At 44.5% G+C, this 18,989-nt stretch overlaps 1 protein-coding gene across 2 annotated transcripts in view; it reads left to right on the forward strand.

The window, feature by feature from the left end:
* The window catches only part of CKMT1A (creatine kinase, mitochondrial 1A), a 40,153-nt gene that overhangs the window by 8,959 nt on the left and 12,205 nt on the right, over positions 1 to 18,989 (forward strand). For both annotated transcript variants that reach the window (XM_029575405.1, XM_029575406.1), the window contains exons 2-3: positions 8,118 to 8,352; positions 13,987 to 14,185. In XM_029575405.1, coding sequence (XP_029431265.1) covers positions 8,201 to 8,352; positions 13,987 to 14,185 — 351 coding nt within the window. In that variant the 5' untranslated portion in view covers positions 8,118 to 8,200. The remainder of the gene's footprint in view (positions 1 to 8,117; positions 8,353 to 13,986; positions 14,186 to 18,989) is intronic.

Genomic DNA, 18,989 nt, shown 5'->3' on the forward strand with positions numbered 1-18,989 from the left:
CAGTCAAGTTAACTATTAACTATGACTTGTCAGCAAGCAGTATTTCCTCAGAACAATGACACACCCTAGATATAAAGAGTGCAGTCTCATGGTCCCCTCTATTGATAGTGGTTGAAATCTCTACTGAAAAATGCGCAACAAAACCCTTCTTCACCCACCGGCTGACCAGCGGGCACTGCCAGTGAGCTCAACATCAGATTCCTACCCTCAGTGAAACAGCAGGCTGGCTGTACGAGTGCTTGTGTAGCATGATCTTTTTTTTCTCCTTTGGCTTCTGAACGAAAGAATGTTAGTTTTCTAGGTGTGTGTCCAATGACTTGTCCCCTGGCTGATATGGTTTTTGGACTTTGTTCTGAGTTCCAGCCAGTGCTGTGAAAATAAAAAAAAAATAGTTACCATGGCCTCAACTATACAAAATTTCTGAGTCACTTGAATGGCTGACAAGCAAGAGAGGTTGGCCCATGACGTTTTCTCCAGTGCTTCAAAAACAGCCTAAATTGGGGAACATTTGACTCTGGTTTATGAAGATTTAATCCACTGCATAATGTTTTGCCCTTCTCCAAATCTTGCAGAGTAGAAATCAAGCTGATGTGTTGAACTCTATTAGTTTCTTTATTGAGTAACTATTGCTAAGTGTGCAATAACTCACGAAATGCCATTTTTAACATTGGAGGTTTAACTGGCTAAATTTTGAAATTTTCTGGCTAAACAGAAAATCCATGCCATAGAAATACACGTTAAGAAATATGTTGGGGGAGGAGGTGGTGATGCCTTTGTATCGGACTAACAAACAGAAGAATTTGCAGCTATTGGACCATGTCTGGTAGTGGGTGACAAAACCTGTTCCTATTAAGTCCTTTTGCGTTTGTTTCAAAATGTTTGGTCATTTTAATTTAGAATTTCTTTTTGAAATTTCCTGTTAGTATTTTGCTCATAAGGGTTATTGATGCTGTGGTCTCTCCTGGAAAAAACGTTCTCCGACAAGAGCGTGCCACCCTGCCCTTCTCGGTAATGTGTTAGCTTGTGTCTGTGAAGATTTGTGCTTTTCTTTAATGGAACCAAGGTAAATTAATATTGTACATAACGCTGGTAAATGAGATCCTCATTACTTTGAGCTTAAAGCGTTCGCTTAATGCTGTTTCATACACAATTTTTTAGAACGCAAAGCATTTAGAAATGCTCAGCATATATATAATCATAGGTCTCATTTTTAACTGTTTTTTTTTAAATGTGCTCTCTTTTAAATTGTGCACTGATTGTTACGGTGCTGGCCACGAGCGCCGCGACCAGACCCTTACCTCCAGGCTCCTGGACCTGTTCCCGCTTCTGGAGGCCTGGTTTGCGGCCTGTTTGGTGGCGTCCCCCCGGGGGCCGCGCCACCGGGAAGCCTCCCATGGATGCCCTGCTTCTAGGCCCGCGCGCGTGCCACTTGGGCGCTTTTCTAGGCCGTTTCCAGCCAGTGGTGACTCCGCCCAGTTCCTGACGTCAGACGCCGCGGCCTTGATAAGCCGGCCGCGGACACTCAGTCTTTGCCTTGCAACAGGTTTACCTCCTGGTTCCCTGTTGCTTTGTGCCCCGGAGTGAGTTGCCTTGGTACTCACTCCGTTCCTGCTTGCCTGCTACAGTACCTGCCTGGTTCCAGTACCCGAGTCTTGCTACAGTTCCCGCCTGCCTGGTTCCAGTACCCAAGTCCTGCTACAGTTCCTGCCTGGTTCCAGTACCCGAGCCCTGTTCCAGTACCTGTCTACTGATCTAGTCTGGTTCCAGTTCTCAGTCCTGATCATCAACTCACCTAAGTCCCAGCGGCTGGGCTCCTACGGGCTTCTCCCAGGGGAGCACCAGCTTCCAGGGTGAAGAGCATCTACGTCCTGCCTGAACATCTGCCTCCCAGCCTGCCACATACTAGAGACATTGAACACCTATCCCAGTCTCCTGCAGGTCGGCCCAAGGGTCCACTAAATTGAGACTCCATAACAGAGATAAGTGAAGTAAGTGAAATATAAGCAGTAAAAGAGCATGGTACTTATCTTGTCAGAATTTCTTGTCCTGAAAATATCAAAGTTCTTGTCCAAAAATATGCCACAAATCTTCTCTAGCATATGTTCAATAAGTATGAATCCAAATACTTTCTCATCACATCAAATGTGTATAAAATGAACGAACCCGACTCGCTGACGTGTTTTGGTTCTTGTTTAGATTTGTCGGGAGAATCACTATAGATGTTATAAAGAAAGCAGGGGTTAATCTCTCATTGAAACATAAGAAAAAGCAGCAAAAAATGAGCTACTTACAAAGAAATTTCTCCAAATTAGAAAACAAAACATGACATAGTGCTCTGCAGCTTCTTATCCATATTCGTGCTGATGGTAAACAATTGCGTTATCAAACTTTACAGTATTAGAATACTAAAGGACCAATCAGATCTTCAAAACAAAAATGACCAAAGGAAAAGAAGAAAAGAGTCATGAGCCAATCAACAGGACTCAAACTAGAGTGAACCAATCAATGTCTTCATTCTGCCCTTTTGGAGAGATGGTAGCCAATCGAAATATGCATTGCAGTTCCTTAAAATTATGCTACTCTGATATATCCCCTCCTCAACTGAATATAATTATGGGCTCAATAACTGACCAAACCAGGTCCTCGAATTTATGATGAAGTGTCAAGAAATGTTTGACTGTACATGCATTTTCCTTTATGCTGGCTTTGATGTTCATGAATCCTAATTTTAATCGGCTGAGATCTTCTTCCCACAGGGCCTGTCTCTCTGCCTTCAGGCTTTATGTTCCATGTCCTTTGTTGTCCTTGTCTCACCTGTCCTGTCTTGCCTTAGTCAGTCCCAGGCTTACCTGCACACTGTTCCTGTCCAAGCCTCAGTTTCAGTCTTACTTGAACGCTGTTCCTGTCCAAGCCTCAGTTCCAGCCTCACCTGCACGCTGTTTTTGTCTAAGCCTCGGTTCCAGTTTTACCTGCATTCTGTTCCAGTCCAAGCCGTGGTTTCAGCCTTGCCTACGCTCTGTTCCAGTTCAAGGCTTTCACCAGCCTTACCAACATGTCCAAGTCTTGCTTCAGCTGTGCCAAGCTGTCCAGGCCTTGCTCCAGAATTGCCAGACTGCCCAAGCCTTGCTCCAGCCTCGCTGCTCAGTCGATTTACAGAACACAGATATATGTAGTCCATCAACCTGCTTGGTAATTAGAATGTGTTATGGTTTCAGTTGCTATGCAGCCTCCCTTCCACTAGGGGGACCCTGAAGAACATATCCTCCAGGCTGGCCAAGCTCCTCCCTCCTGCCTGCACCACACCCAGACTCCACCACTATTTAACCCTGTCTTGTCAGTCCCAAGACATCTGCATCGAGTCTCCCTTGACTGCCTGCCTTAGCCACCTTTGCCTTGCAGCCTATCCAGGCCTATCCTCATGGCCTCTGGACTTTCTGACCTCAGCTTTGCCTTGTCTTGCCTCTTGGCCTCCAGGCCTTCTCACCTCAGGCTTGTCTTGTCTTGCCTTTTGGCCTTCGGGCCTTCTGACCGCAGCCTTGCCTTACCTTGTGGCCTTCGGGCCTTCTGACCTTTTCCTTGCTTTGCCTTAGCTTGTGGCCCTCGGGCCTTCTGACCCTAGCCTTGCTCTGTGGCCGATGTTGTAGTCATGTGGCTTATTTAAATGAATCTAACATTTCTGTTTCATCTTTTACAGCTGGTCAGGGCTATTGATGGCCTTCTGCACAGTGTTGTTATTAAGAATACAAGTTATTACTCTATGCACACAAATCTATCCGAGATAACTCATTCAAAGTTTGATTCGCTTATTTAGATTACCAGCAAGGAGGCCAAAGCGAAAAGGTTTTATTTTGTTTGCTATCCTGTAATTTTAATGGGGCTCCAGACCTCAAGAGCTTGAATAGAGGTGAATAGATTAACAATGAGTATATAAAGAGACTGATCATTTAAAACTGAAGCCACATGTGTGCAGTGAAGCTCGGGAAGTTCCATCCTATTGGCCCCAGCATCTGACACCAAAGGTCAGGTGATGGCATCCATTTTGAAAAATGTGGCTGCTGTCACATTGGCCCATGCGACCAGCAGCTACTTTGAAAGGCCTAGGAACATGGATATTTTTAATATTTAACTTTAAATGACTGTGACAGGCAGCAGTTTTGAAAAATTATAATCCTACAGCAGTTTGATAGACCTCCTGAAGCCCTTTTGCATGTAATATAACAAGCCACTAAACTGGATTATCATCCTGGGGGAGGTCAGGGTAAGGTGCTGTGATTCCTTCTGTCTGACTAAGGAGGGGCAGTAGTGACCTGGCAGAGAAGAAGAATCAGTGGACAGTTCTGAGTTTTGAGAAATTTTTATTCCTGTGGCTTTGGAAGGGATTTTGTTTTTGCCTCCAGTCCCTGGTTTTTGCAATTTTATGGTACTTTCTATCACTAGGGATCCAGTGTTAAGAGAGAGAGCGAGAGAGAAAAGGAGATCCCTGGCCTCACTAACGGGCCGATACAGTAAAATCTGCGGGACAGCGGGCGAACACCCGCTATCCTGTGCACGCGATTCAGTATGCAAATTAGGCCCGCCGGTAAAAAATAGGTAAAAAGAGGCGCTAGGGACACTAGCGCGTCCCTAGCGCCTCTTTTTGGACCAGAGCAGCGGCTGTCAGCGGGTTTGACAGCCGACGCTCAATTTTGCCGGTGTCGGTTCTCGAGCCCGCTGACAGCCACGGGTTCGAAAACCGGACACCGGCAAAATTGAGCGTCCGGTTTTCGACCCACAAGCCGCAGGCCGACTTCAAATTTTTTATTTTTTTTTTTACTTTTGGTAACTTTCGGGACCTCCGACTTAATATCGCCATGATATTAAGTCGAAGGGTGCACAGAAAAGCAGTTTTTACTGCTTTTCTGTGCACTTTCCCGGTGCCCGAAGAAATTAGCGACTACCTTTGGGTAGGCGCTAATTTCTGAAAGTAAAATGTGCGGCTTGGCTGCACATTTTTCTTTCTGAATCGCGCGGGAATAACTAATAGGGCCATCAACATGCATTTGCATGTTGCGGGCGCTATTAGGTTCTGGGGGGTTGAACACGTTTTTTCGAAACCTTACTGAATAAGGGGTAACACTAGCGCATCGAAAACGCATGTCCAATCGCGGGTTAACAGTGCACTCCTTCGGAGCGCACTGTACTGTATCGGCCCATAAGAGCCCACACTCTACCACTAAAGGGTAAAGGTATTGCCTAGTGCTTGCCATGTAAGGGACACTGATGCAGCTGATAGAACTGAGAAAAAAAGAGACACTTTTGGACTGTTTAATGTTTTGTGAGAAGATCAACCAGAGAAATGTTGTTGCTAAGTGGACATGAAGTATTTTTGGTTTCAGTAAATGTATTTCTGGAACCCCCGCCAGAGTGTCCAGCATCTTCTTTAAGAGTCGGAGGTGTCCTAAAACAAGAGCATCATAAGAGTGAGCACAGCCGGGAAAGCCAAGCCCTGGAGCCTAGGGCGCCAGACTGTTGAAACCTGCTCCCTCCTGGAAAGAACCCTAGCATCATAGGGCAATTGGACTGCTGGTGTGAGAAAAGAGGAACTTGGGAAAAAGTGGCCCCCACTTTCCCTCTAAGCTGCGTGTACATGCGCGTGCACACACAGGTCGTGAACCCTGTGCACACAGCAAAATATAGCACAAGAAATTGTGATATTATTTGCATTATACCGGCTCGTAGTGCACAAATTTGAACTTGGCTTATAAAATTTGCCAAAAAGAAATTGTGCATGCATTCTTCCACATAGTTTGGGAACATTGGTGGGCTCCTGCATTCCGGGCGGTCCCAAAAGGGATTTTTTTTTTTGCTAATGTTAATGGCTGAGTATAAGCCTGGCTTAGGCTGGCTGTTGAATGTTGATTGGCTGTTGCAACTGTCCATATTTTCTGATTAAAGAAAGTTTATTTAATGGTGTGATTAGCATGCAAACAATTCATAGTTGATCTTATTTCTGGAAATTAATAGACCCTGATTTAACCAATCAGTATTAAGTTTGTTCAAGTTTTGGAACCTGCTGTCACATGAAGCAATTGGAACTAGGATGTATAGATGAGAGGAAAGAGATCTATTTATTAAAGCATGTTCAAATCACACATTAATGCATTATTTTAATACATGCATTAGCAGAACTTATAGCACAAAATTTACTAAAGAGCAAAAAATTTTTTAGTGAGGTGTGGACTTATGAAAGTGGCATTTTGCGTTAACTTACGAATCTGTTAAGACAAACACCTAACTACCCCTCAGTGTAGTTCATTTGGATTTATATTTAATTACTCCCCCTATCCAGGCCCGAACTCAAGATGAGTTAAGATTTTGCAGTTAATGCCGGCATTACTGCAGATGCATCAGTTAATGCACTGGTTTGCATATTGTTGCTTTTCATCCATTTGTTTACATTTTTTTAACAGGTTAGTCTATGTGAATGTTTACAAAAGCACCTTACCATTAAGGAAAGCACATTTGCATCAATTTAATGCACGTTAGGCATCTATGTGTTAAGTAATATAGGTCTAACGTGTGTTAATGCCTGCATTAGTGTTAACACTTTTTGATAAGTTAGAGCCCAAAATGTTTCTAGTTTAAAAACGGGCTTCTATCTAAAACAAAAATAATTTAGAGTTATCTGCCATAGCTAAGTATTTTCAGATAATTACTGCATTTTGACCATAAATCAAGCAATTATTAGACAGTTAAATTAGCATATAGCTAGCTACCTTTAGTGTTCAATCCATAATAATGAATGTGAATGTACTAAGTGAAAGTAACAAAACTTGCAGCCTCGATTCCTGACTTCCTGGACTTCTCAGGCCCCGGTAGTCCCCGCGCTCCAGGCTGTCAGCGGTCGCTGTCCAGGAAGGGAGGTGCTGAAACGCAAAATGAGTAACTGGCCGACCCCTGGCCTCCTATTTTGAAGTAACTAAAAGACCGGAGAGTTGTTTCCCCCCCCCCCCCCCCCCCCTGCACGTTGTTCTTCTTCCTTCCTCCCTTAATCCCTTCAATTCCTTTTTCTCTTGTCCGTTCTTGCTCCTCTGTGTGCCCTTGTCTTGTCCCATTCCACTTCTGCCTCTGTCTCCATTACTGCTGACCTTTTCCTCCTGTTGCTGAGATTTCACATTTACCCTTATCAGTCCCATACAGTAATCCTGCATCCGATCCTGTCCTTATTCTCTACCCTAACTGATCTCGGTTGCTATAAAATACTTTATTTCCTAACTATTCACTTGGATGGTACATCTCAGCCCCCTTTGAAAGAGCTGTCACTGCTTTTACCTGTATTTCCGGGTCTCCAAGGGAGAGTCGAACTGTGCTTCATCTTGGTCCTTGGTCTTCTGCTCTTCCGTCTTCTTGCACTAACTCTGTCCCCTTCCCTCATCTTCCTCTCTCCCCTTCTCTTATGGCTTTGGGTCCTGGGGTCCAGGCTCAGTTTATCTCCGCTTTCCTAGTTCAGGCTCATCCCACAGCCAGGATTACACAGGTAAATAAAGCACCAAGCCCCACTGGAGAGGAAAAAAAATGGGATTGCGCTGTCAGTAAGAGCAGCACAGACTACTGTACTGGATTTACCCTGTATTTTATATTATATTGTATTTAGGAAAAAATAAATGTGACCCCCCCCCCCCCCCAACACATACACACAAGATACAAATAGAGAACGAAGGCTATAACTAAGGTGATGATGCTAGAGGTGGTAAACCGTCTAAATCCACGCTGTTCTCCGTCTACACTGCAATGTGAATGTCTGGAGTATTTTTAGGAGAAAAGCAGCCTCTCTGCACCTTAATCTAATCTGTTTGGGGAAAATAGATAAAGTGCTATTCTTTGTCCTGTCATCAGCTCGGAGAGAGCGAGAAGGGGGGGATGCTTAGTGCTTTCGGACCTCACTGGAGGGACAAGGGGGGCTGGTTACTTGCTAATGCGGAGTTGACCTTATTGCGTGGCGTTGTAATCTCTCCTCTGTTTGTAGAGTAGTTTTCTATTCGCATCACGTCCTCCCTTTCAGTCGCTGATGTTTTTTCCCCTCCCTCACACACACACAGCCTCCAACTCTGCCTGTCTTCTCTTTGGTGTCGTTGCAGATCCCCTGGATTTTCCACCCTCCCTCTGTCTCCCTTTTACGCCTTCGGGCATTTTTTATTTTGGATCCTGATTCCCAGCGAAGATGGCCAGCACCTTTTCCAGGGTCCTCTTCACCAGGAAATCCACCGGACTCTTGGCCATGGTAGGAGTTGGGACGGCAGCCACGGGATACCTGCTGACCAAGGACAAAATCCGTGCCGACACAGAAAGAAGGAGAAGACTCTACCCACCCAGGTAAATGGGATACTTCCATGGCATTTATTTACTCAGAATCAGGCAGCATCAAGATCTAATTAGCAAAAAATGGACGTACATGGTGAGAACAGACCCCCCTCCTGAAATTTCTCGAGAGTTTATTGTACATTCATCCGGCCCAGCACATTCACTGACTGGGCTTTCGCACCTGCCCTATTTTATTCTAAAAACGCATTTACCAACAAACGTCATTAGTCTGTTAATGATTTTTAACGCCCTATTTAAATACATTACCTCCCTAATATGCTGCGAGGCAGGACTGCACTGCAGTAACCGCAAGTGCTATCATTCCCGGGGGAGGGGCAATTAATGTACACACCCCTCCCCCTTTTCTAGGTGGTGGAAGGGCACTCGTTTATTTAAGAAATTGCTCAGAGTGGTCCTGAAGCAGGGGATAATGCAGCATTTGAAAAAAAGCGACAGCCAAGGGCAGAGAGGAACGGAGACGTCAGGGCAGACTGCACTGGAGATCTCCATTGCAGCACTGATAGAAGTACAGATATAACACTCTGAAGGCTGAAAGCCTTGCATGGTATTTGTTAGGTTCTCAGTTTATTTTTATCCATAGCAAATGAATCACATGGCATGGAGCGTATATTTAAATTGCTGTGCATAAAACTACAAGATAAAAATAATATGATTTTCTTGGTTCGCTTTTTATTTTTTTTTTCTTTCTATAATTTCCTTCTGAATCCCCCCCCGCCACTCCTGTATGTTACTATGTCTGCCCATCTTAAAAAAAAAAAAAAAAAAACCCAAACCAAAACAACAACTTAAGCATGCCACAGTCTGCTATGCTGAACAATACCTCCCTGTGCTAGCATCTCTTCCGTTGGAAGAAAGGGGTGGAGAGAAGAGAGAGGAGGTGTGGAGGAGAGGGGGATTCCTCCATACTAAGGATATTCCTTGGCTTTGGACTGTTTAATATAGTTCCTCATCATACAGCGATCCATTCATCTTGCGTTTTCCCCCCCAAACAGAACGGTAGAGTACAGCAAACCAGATTAGAAGTGGCAAGACCTGCTAGCTGATTATGATTAATAGGGCCCTTACTTCATTAAGGCAGAAAGCAGCTCTGCAACCATCAGCACAGTGCACGCTGAAACATCCCTGAATAATTCCTCACAGCAGGTCATCCTTTTCTTGTACAAGCTGTTACGAGCGCGCGCGGGCGCGGTCGTCGTAAGCGGGTGGTGGTGAGCCCTTGGGCCACGGCAGGACTCAAGGAGGAGCCCCAAGCCACACCGTGGGAGGTGAGCCGAGCAGGCATGGTGAGCCAGGCAGGCAGGAACAGAAGCAGGGAGTCCGACCCTCAGCCGGACCTGCATGCCCATGGTAGCCAACACGGGGAAGTTGACTAATGAACGGTCCTCCGACTGTTCCCGGCCCTTTCGGACCTGCCGCAGGGAACGGCAATGGGCAGCAGGCCGGACAGAGGCGAGGGCAGACAGAGTCCTTAAACAGAAGACATCAGACGGGGCAGAAGCAGGCTGAGGCAAGACGGAGACATCAGGACAAGGGCTGAAGCGAGACACAGGAAAGGTCCAGGCGAGCGGGAACTCCGATGCTGGGATACTCACATCCGAAGCCCCCTCGGCTGGCAGAGGAAGACATCCAGGCAAGGGCTGAAGCAGACACTGTAGACAAGGCTGGACGGGAACATGGCACTGTCCATCAGGGCGCCCTACTCAGCCCACCCGTGGGACTGAGTCGCGGACCACCCTGTCCCAGACGCGCCCTACACAGCCCAGGAAGGCTGGTCGCGGACCACGCTGAGAAGGAGGGTGCAGGGAAACTCCAGGCGAACAGGAACTCCGATACTGGGATACTCACATCCGAAGTCCTTACGGCTGGCAGGCAGGGAAGCTCCAGAGCCCGGGGGACGAATCCCTCCTGTTGGCCACTCCAGGGCCCAACAGGCCAGAAGGCTCAGGAGCCAGACAGGACGTAGGACAGAACAAGCAGAACTGGATCAGGATCAGGCAGCTTCAGGATCAGACATCAGGAAACATGGAGGACCTGGATCGGCAAGGTTACAGACAACTGTAATGCACAATCCGAAGGCCCGGTGCAAGTGAACAGACAGTCCTTAAGTACTGGAGGTAGAAGGCAACTCCCTGGGAGGAGCTTGCCAGGACCGCCCACCGCTGGTCCTATAACTAGGGTAGAGAGCTGCGGGCCAGCCCCTAGGGAAACGGGCGTGGCTGGTAACAGGAAGTCCAAACGCTGAGGCTTGCAAGCCACAGGCATGCCTCAGGAGCAGCTAGGCCTCTCAGGCCCTGGAGCAAGTCCTGGATGATGCGCAGGCGAGGCCCTGGCTTCAGAGCGGCCTCCAGAGGAAGGTAAGAGACCTCCTGCAGCGCAGCAGCAGGGGGGATCGCAACACAAGCTTCACTACTGCTGCTTGTCTTACTGGGTATTTATTAACACACACAATATTAAATCAGGATTTCATTTCTCCTTGTCTGTTGTTTTTTTTTTTTAATTTACATTTGCTATGGAGGTCCGAGTTACCTTTTGTCTATTTGGGTGCTCGGGATCATAAATCACTTAAAACAATTTTATGGGACAATCGAAAATGGACTCTCCCGGTTAACGAAAATAACCCGTTAATCTGGATTAGAATGGCAGTAATGCAGATGAGACTGGACCATTTAGCAGAGGATATAGCCTGCAAAATTACTTCGTAGAAGGAGATTTGATTAGTGGAATGCATAAACAGATGCAGATGGAAAGACATATAGTGCCTTCAGGAAAGGAATCGATTCAGGACCCTTCATTCATAATAAACCTAAATGAGAAAACCCCTGTACAAAAACCACAACAAATCACCTAAATAATGACATTTCAGTGGCATGAGATCTCAGGGAAGCTGCATGGCCGATGAGGAATTTCTTGCAATCGACTTATTTGTTAATAATGTTCTTGGGCCTGTTTCATCAAGGTTTCTTCCCAATAGACATGGAATGGAGGAGAACCCCTGGTGAAACAGGCCTCGTTTTCAAACATCCAGCAGGGCAAATCTCCACCCTGCTTAAATCGACAGTTCTCACGCAGGCTCCCCCTCGTCTTCCTTTAAATAGACTTAATTAGTGGAAAAAAAATAGGGCTTTGTTTTTTCAAGGATTCTCTTCCCCGTGCCCAATATATAGGAGTTAGCTTCTAAAAATAATTCTAGGGTGTTGGGAAGGAAGGAATAGATCTGATCCGTGTAATCTTGTACAACTCTGCAGACAGTGAGCGAACCCAAGATTCATACTCAGAGACCGGCGTGCAGCTCACATTCATTTCATATTTGGGTGGGTGTAGAAAGGATCACGCTGAGAGTAAATGTGCCTAGCCGTTGTTATTAAAAAAAACAAACCCAAAAAAAACCCAAAACAATCTGGGATATCATTTTATATTAATGAGCAGTGAGGAAGAAAGAAAAAAAATTCTAAACCAAACAAAACAAAACTTCTCAATAACAGTAATGAAGACCTTGAGCTTAGAAAATAAGTTATCAAATATCTATTCATTGAAATGAAGGGTGTGAATTATTTTTTCAACAAAAATGTGCGATTATTATCATCATCATCATCTGTATAGCACATACCACATGGAACTGTAAAGGGACACATAATGTGAACCGTCCCTACATGGAGCTTACAATCTAGACAAGACAGCCAGACAGGACACATGACATAAAAACAAATAAGAGGCTTTGAGCTAAGACAGCAAGGCCATGACTGAGAAGAATTAAAGGAGGCGGCTATAGGTGGCATTAAATTAAGGATATTAATTAACATGAAATAATGTTGGGCTCATATTGGACATGTCAAATTCTGGAGCATGGCTGTGTGACCTCTGGCCTCCCTTTTTTCCCCCTCCCTCCACCATAAAAAACGAAGGAGTCCATATTCACTTGCTGAGCAACTAGATAAGTTAGTCAGATATGGCTATCTGGTTAACTTAACCAGGATATTCAGCAGCGCAGGAGTGCCACTGAATATATCCCGCTATCTTAAAAAGTAGACCTGCTATAGCAAAGCCAGAGTTAGCTGGTTGGGTTCATTGGCTAACTCTGCTCCTTCCCAGAACACCTACCGCCCACCACAGGAATGCCCCCAACATATCTAGATAAATTCTAGCTGGATAAGTCACCAAATATCATGGCTAGGCCATTTAGATGGATAACTTTCTAAATGGCTTTTGAATATCTACCTCTAAATGTTTATAGCATGCCTAGTATAAAATTACCAGTTATCATCACCACTTCAGATAGCCCTGCTTAATCCACCTGCCTGAATAATTGCAGTTATCTGAGTGTATCTACATTTAAACAGATGCATCAGATAAACCAAACAGTTTTGTAGTTAAAATACTTTTTTATACTCACTGTATATAGAAAAATGAAAATGACCTATGAAAACAAGTTATACTTTTGCTGCCCAGTGCTTGAGAGGCCATTAACAAGATATTAATATTAGACATTTTATTTTCAGGTAGGAGGACTCAGCTGAGAGATCATATCCCACACATGCTGCATAAAAAGTACAAGAGCTAACTTAGGCTGGGATTTTCCATTCTCGCAGAGAATGGTGAATCCCGGCAGTAACGGGGGGAGGGAACGGGGCTGCGAAAGACGGCAGCGATCACACCACCGCAGTGTAATCGCTGCCGGCTTTCGCACTCAATAGCGCCACCGTGAAAGGTGGTGCTATTGGGCATGCTACTGGCGGCGATAACGTGTCTTACCTTATCGCTGCCAGCAAAGATAGCACTGCGTCTGTCTCCTCGCCACCCCGACTCTGCCCCGACCCCGCCCCCTGCAAGCTATCGCTCGTGAAAAGTCCTTTTTCGCGTGCGATAGCCTTAGAAAATAACCCCCTTAGCCAGTAATGAGGTCATGAGACCTGGCCTGGGTGTAAGAAGATTAGAGGAGGAGAATATTCCTTAATTCAATAAACTCTACTCAGTGCTGCTCTAGTGCCAACAGCTCTAGTCAGACTCCAATTTTAATTAGAATAAATGCATATACGATATGACAGCACACATCTAATATTCCAGTGCTCAAAAATTCAAATAGTTCTGCCTATAAATGTAATTTCTGACCCTTACATGTGTATTGTTTTCCTATTGTCTGCAATCCTCAATTGGACAAAATGGTTTTATGAGATGAACAAATATGGAATTGTAGTATGACACACAAAGTTTTTGAATAATGACTAACTTTCGATTTTCTCCCAACCCTAACATATTAACTTTTTGTCAAGAATGGACTTATTATGTTTGATTAAGGGGTTGCTGTGTACCAATAAGCTCATGGACAGTAGGATTCTTCATGCAATCACCATTTCCTTATTTCAGTGATTAGAAGTCCTTGAGGCAACAAAAAGGTACAGATATCTTAGAACAGCTTCTCATCTCTTGTCAGAGAACCAAGCCCCTCATGAAAGAATTGTTTGGTCCTGACAAAATGAATGAAGGGCCAATGACACAGAGTCTATATGCTAAAAATCATGGGAAAATGTGAAGGTCCTATTCTTGCTCTGATCTTCTACCCCTGTCATGTGACCTAAGCAAATTGTGGAAAGCATTTCTAGCTCTTGTTTTCCTTCCTATATCCTACAGTGCAGAGTACCCCGACCTCCGAAAACACAACAACTGTATGGCCAGTAACTTGACTCCTGCGATCTATTCCAGTCTCTGTGATAAGGCTACTCCCAATGGTTGGACCCTCGATCAATGCATCCAGACTGGAGTAGATAACCCAGGACATCCGTTTATCAAGACAGTAGGCATGGTGGCAGGGGATGAGGAAACTTATGAGGTGAGAGCAAGGTATTTCTTTAGCCGGATCACCCAACCTCAACTCTCAAGCCCCAATGCAGAAAACAAATCCATCCTTGTTTTAAAGGGGGTTTTTTTCCCAAGGTGAATTTCAAAAGATCTGTAGAGTGCTGCAGTATTTCCTGCTGCGTGAACATTAACTTGAACAAAATGCATTTAAAAAAAAAATTATATTGACAGAGAAACCACACATCAAATAAAAAGAAGTTCCTAAGTAAGAATCAACATTACTGTAGGCCTCTTTAGGAAATATCCCTAACCTCAGTCCAAGGAGAGGCCTCATTCACAGGAAGTCTAGGATGGAATGGTGGGAAAATGGGGGATAAATCCACAGGAAGACTAGGGTGGAAGTATGTAAGACTGGGAGTAAGTCATGGGGAGGGAGGTCAATTTTAGAAAATGCTCAGTGCTTCACTGGGGTTGCTAAACTTGGGAATATTTTCAGCCCAAATACCTAGGTTTTAGACAGAATGTTTTCCTAAATTTAGGTCTGCACTAGATTCACTTAGATTAGGCAATTAAGGCAAGGTGAGAGGAGGCTATTAGCCAAAAGAACATCCTTCGAAAATTGGAAGAAGGATCCACCTAAAGAAAATAGGAAAAATCATAATCATTGGCAAGTTAAATCAGGCTAAGAGAGAATTTGAAAAGAAACTGGCAATAGAGGCAAAAACTCATAATAAAAACTTTTAAAATATATCCAAAGTAGGAAGCCTGCGAGGGAATCAGTTGGACTGTTAGATGATCAAAAGGTTAAAGGGCAATTTAGGGATGATAAGGCCATTTCTGAAAGACTAAATTAATTTTTTTGCTTCGTTGTTTACTAATGAGGAGATTGTAAAGGTGCCTGGACTGGTAACATTTTTCAATGGTGATGAATCAGATGAATTGAACCAAATCACAGAGAACCTAGAAGATTTAGTAGGCCACACTGACAAACTGAAGAGTAGCAAATCATCCGGACCAGGTGGCATTCACCCCAGGGCTCTGAAAGAACTAAAAAATGAAATTTCAGATCTATTACTAGTAATTTGTAACCTAACATTAAAATCATCCATTGTATCTGTAGATTGGAGGGTGACTAATGTAAACCCAATATTTAAAAAGGGCTGCAGGGGTGATCTGGGAAACTATAGACTGGTGAGCCTGACTCCAGTGCCGGGAAAAATCATGGAAACTGTTATAAAGAATAAAATCACAGAACATATAGATAGACATAGTTTGATGGGACACAGCCAGCAGGGATTTACCCAAGGGAAGTCTTGCCTCACAAATCTGCTACATTTTTTGAAGGGGTTAATAAACATGTGGATAAAGGTGAACCGGGGTTGTAGTGTATTTGGATTTTTAGCAGGCATTTGGCAAATTACCCCGTGAGAGACTCCTAAGAAAATTAAAAAGTGATGGGATAAGAGGTAATGACCTTTTGTGGATTACAAACTGGTTAAAAGACAGGAAACAGAGAATAGGATTAAATGGTCAATTTTCTTAGTGGAGAAAGGTGACTAGTGGAAGCCTCAGGGATCTGTACTTGGACCGGTGCTTTTTAAATGATCTGGAAACGGGAACAATGTGTGAAGTGATCAAATTTGCAGATGATACAAAATTATTCAGAGTGTTAAATCATAAGCAGACTGTGATACATTACAGGAGGACCTTGGAAGACTGGAAGATTGAGCGTCCATATGGTAGATGAAATGTAATGTGGACAAGTGCAAGGTGTTGCAAATAGGGAAAAATAACCCACACTGTTATTACACAATGTTTAGTTCCATATTAGGAGCTACCACCCAGGAAAAAGATCTGGGTATCATAGTGGACAATACAATGAAATTATAAGCTCAGTGTGCTGCAGCAGTCAAAAAAGCAAACAGAATGTTAGGAATTATTAGGAAGGGAATGGTTAATAGAAAGGAAAATGTCATAATGCCTCTGTATCGCTCCATGGTGAGACCGCACCTTGAGTTCTGTGTGCAATTCTGGTCGCTGCATCTCAAAAAAGATATAGTTGCACTGGAGAAAGTGCAGAGAAGGGCAACCAAAATGATAAAGGGGATGGAACAGCTCCCCTATGAGGAAAGGCTGAAGAGGTTAGGGCTTGGAGACTAGATGACTGAGCAGGGATATGATAGAAGTATATAAAATCATGAGATGACTAGAATGGATAAATGTGAATAGGTTATTTATTCTTTCAGATAATTCAAAGACTAGGGGGCACTCCATGAAGTTAGCAAGTAGCACATTTAAAACAGGCAGTTAGCATGGCTGGGTTTCAAAAAGATTCTATAGCTTCTAGAGAAGTCCTAAACTGCTATTAACCAAGCTGGCTTAGCCACTGCTTATTACTGGCATTAGCAGTATGGGATTTATTTAATGTTTGGGTACTAGCCAGGTAGATAAAAATATAAGAACATAAAAAATTGCCTTGCTGGATCAGACCAAGGGTCCATCAAGCCCAGCATCCTGTTTCCAACAGTGGCCAAACCAGACTACAAGTACCTAGCAGGTACCCAAATGCTAAGTAGATCCAATGGATAACACATTGAAATCGTCGGTTCAGTGTGCTGCGGCAGTCAAAAAAGCAAACAGAATTTTGGGAATTATTAGAAAGGGAATGGTGAATAAAACGGAAAATGTCATAATGCCTCTGTATCGCTCCATGGTGAGACCGCACCTTGAATACTGTGTACAATTCTGGTTGCCGCATCTCAAAAAAGATATAATTGCGATGGAGAAGGTACAGAGAAGGGCTACCAAAATGATAAGGGGAATGGAACAACTCCCCTATGAGGAAAGACTAAAGAGGTTAGGACTTTTCAGCTTGGAGAAGAGACGACTGAGGGGGGGATATGATAGAGGTGTTTAAAATCATGAGAGGTCTAGAACGGGTAGATGTGAATCGGTTATTTACTCTTTCGGATAGTAGAAAGACTAGGGGGCACTCCATGAAGTTAGCATGGGGCACATTTAAAACTAATCGGAGAACGTTCTTTTTTACTCAACGCACAATTAAACTCTGGAATTTGTTACCAGAGGATGTGGTTAGTGCAGTTAGTATAGCTGTGTTTAAAAAAGGATTGGATAAGTTCTTGGAGAAGTCCATTACCTGCTATTAAGTTCACTTAGAGAATAGCCACTGCCATTAGCAATGGTAACATGGAATAGACTTAGTTTTTGGGTACTTGCCAGGTTCTTATGGCCTGGATTGGCCACTGTTGGAAACAGGATGCTGGGCTTGATGGACCCTTGGTCTGACCCAGTATGGCATTTTCTTATGTTCTTATGTTGGCAGTAACAGCAGTGGCTATTCCCTAAGTCAACTTGATTAATAGCAGTTAATGGACTTTTCTCCTCCAAGAACTTATTCAAACCTTTTTTAAACCCAGCTCACTAACTGCACTAACCACATCCTCTGGCAACAAATTCCAGAGCTTAACTGTGTGTTGAGTGAAAAAGAATTTTCTGATTAGTTTTAAATGTGCTACTTGCTAACTTCAAGGAGTGCCCGCCTAGTCCTTGTATTACCCGAAAGAGTAAATAACCGATTCACATTTACCCGTTCTAGTCCTGTTATGGTTAAGCAGTGTTTGGGTGGATTCTTAGGTACTGAGGCAGATGACCACGCCCACGGGGAGGAGCCCCGTGAGGCGCCACAGTACTGGGCTAAAAGCAGACGCACAAACATAGAGTTAGTTCTTTTATTGTGCAGCTTGAGGTATAGCCTACCCTGACTAACCTCCCCCTCCCCCCCCTTGACCCTAAATTATTGCTCCTCCCCCTCCCCTACCAACCCCCGCCCTCCTGAACCCTCTCCTATACTTTCCTATAAGTAACCCACTTAAATTTGTATTCTTTCCTGTAAATAGCACGTTACAGCCTCAACTCTTGTAAATAATCTGCCTAAACTTGTATATATTCCTCTAAATAGCTCGTTACAGTTTTAATGCTTTAACTTTCTATGCCCCCTGCTCTATGTATAATCCTCCTTGTTTTCCCCTCCCTGTTGATTGTAATTTCTGCCTTTAGTTACAATGTGAACCGGTATGATGTTTGCATACTAATACCGGTATATAAAAGTTTTCAAATAAATAAAATAAATACCACCAGAGGTGGCAGTAGTGAGGTAGTCTGTAAGTAGCAGTCTCAGGACCCTCGGCAGAGGGGACCCTTCTCACCCCGTTGGTATAGGGGAATTCCGGTGTAGGTTTCCCAGCAAGGTAGCACTGTGGATGAGATAGACTGAGAGATTACGCACATGGTTGCTGTGGGTATGCGATTCCACCAGGTTGAAGAAGTTGGTAGTGGCACCGAGGCAGGGAGAGCAGGCCCTCGAGGAGCGAGTACCTGATCCCTGTAAGGCACCTGAAATAACGCAGAGGGCCCCCGAGGAGCGGGTACCCAGGTTAGAAATACCCCGAAGGGCAGAGAGAAAGCTTCCAGCGGCAGCACGGAAGCGGCAGAGTAGCTTAGACCGGCTGAGACCAATCCTTTGCTAACTCAACGAGCTAGCAACTTAGTACAGGCTATATACCCGGATGGCGTGACGTCAGTAGAGGGGAACGCCCCCGAGGTTCGCGCCAATGCTGGAATAAAGATGTGGGTGGCGTGCGCGCGCACACCCTAGTAGGCCCTTGGGAAGAGCATGGCGGGAGGCAGCACCATAGCCGTTCTGGGGATGCCAGAGAGGTCGGCTTGCAGATGAAGCCGTGAACAAGGTGAGGCAAACGGGGCGAAGCCGTCTAGCACCGACGGACGCAACAAGTCCTCTCATGATTTTAAAGACC

This window comes from Rhinatrema bivittatum, chromosome 13, assembly GCF_901001135.1.
Source record: "Rhinatrema bivittatum chromosome 13, aRhiBiv1.1, whole genome shotgun sequence".
In the NCBI taxonomy this organism is placed as follows: domain Eukaryota; kingdom Metazoa; phylum Chordata; class Amphibia; order Gymnophiona; family Rhinatrematidae; genus Rhinatrema; species Rhinatrema bivittatum.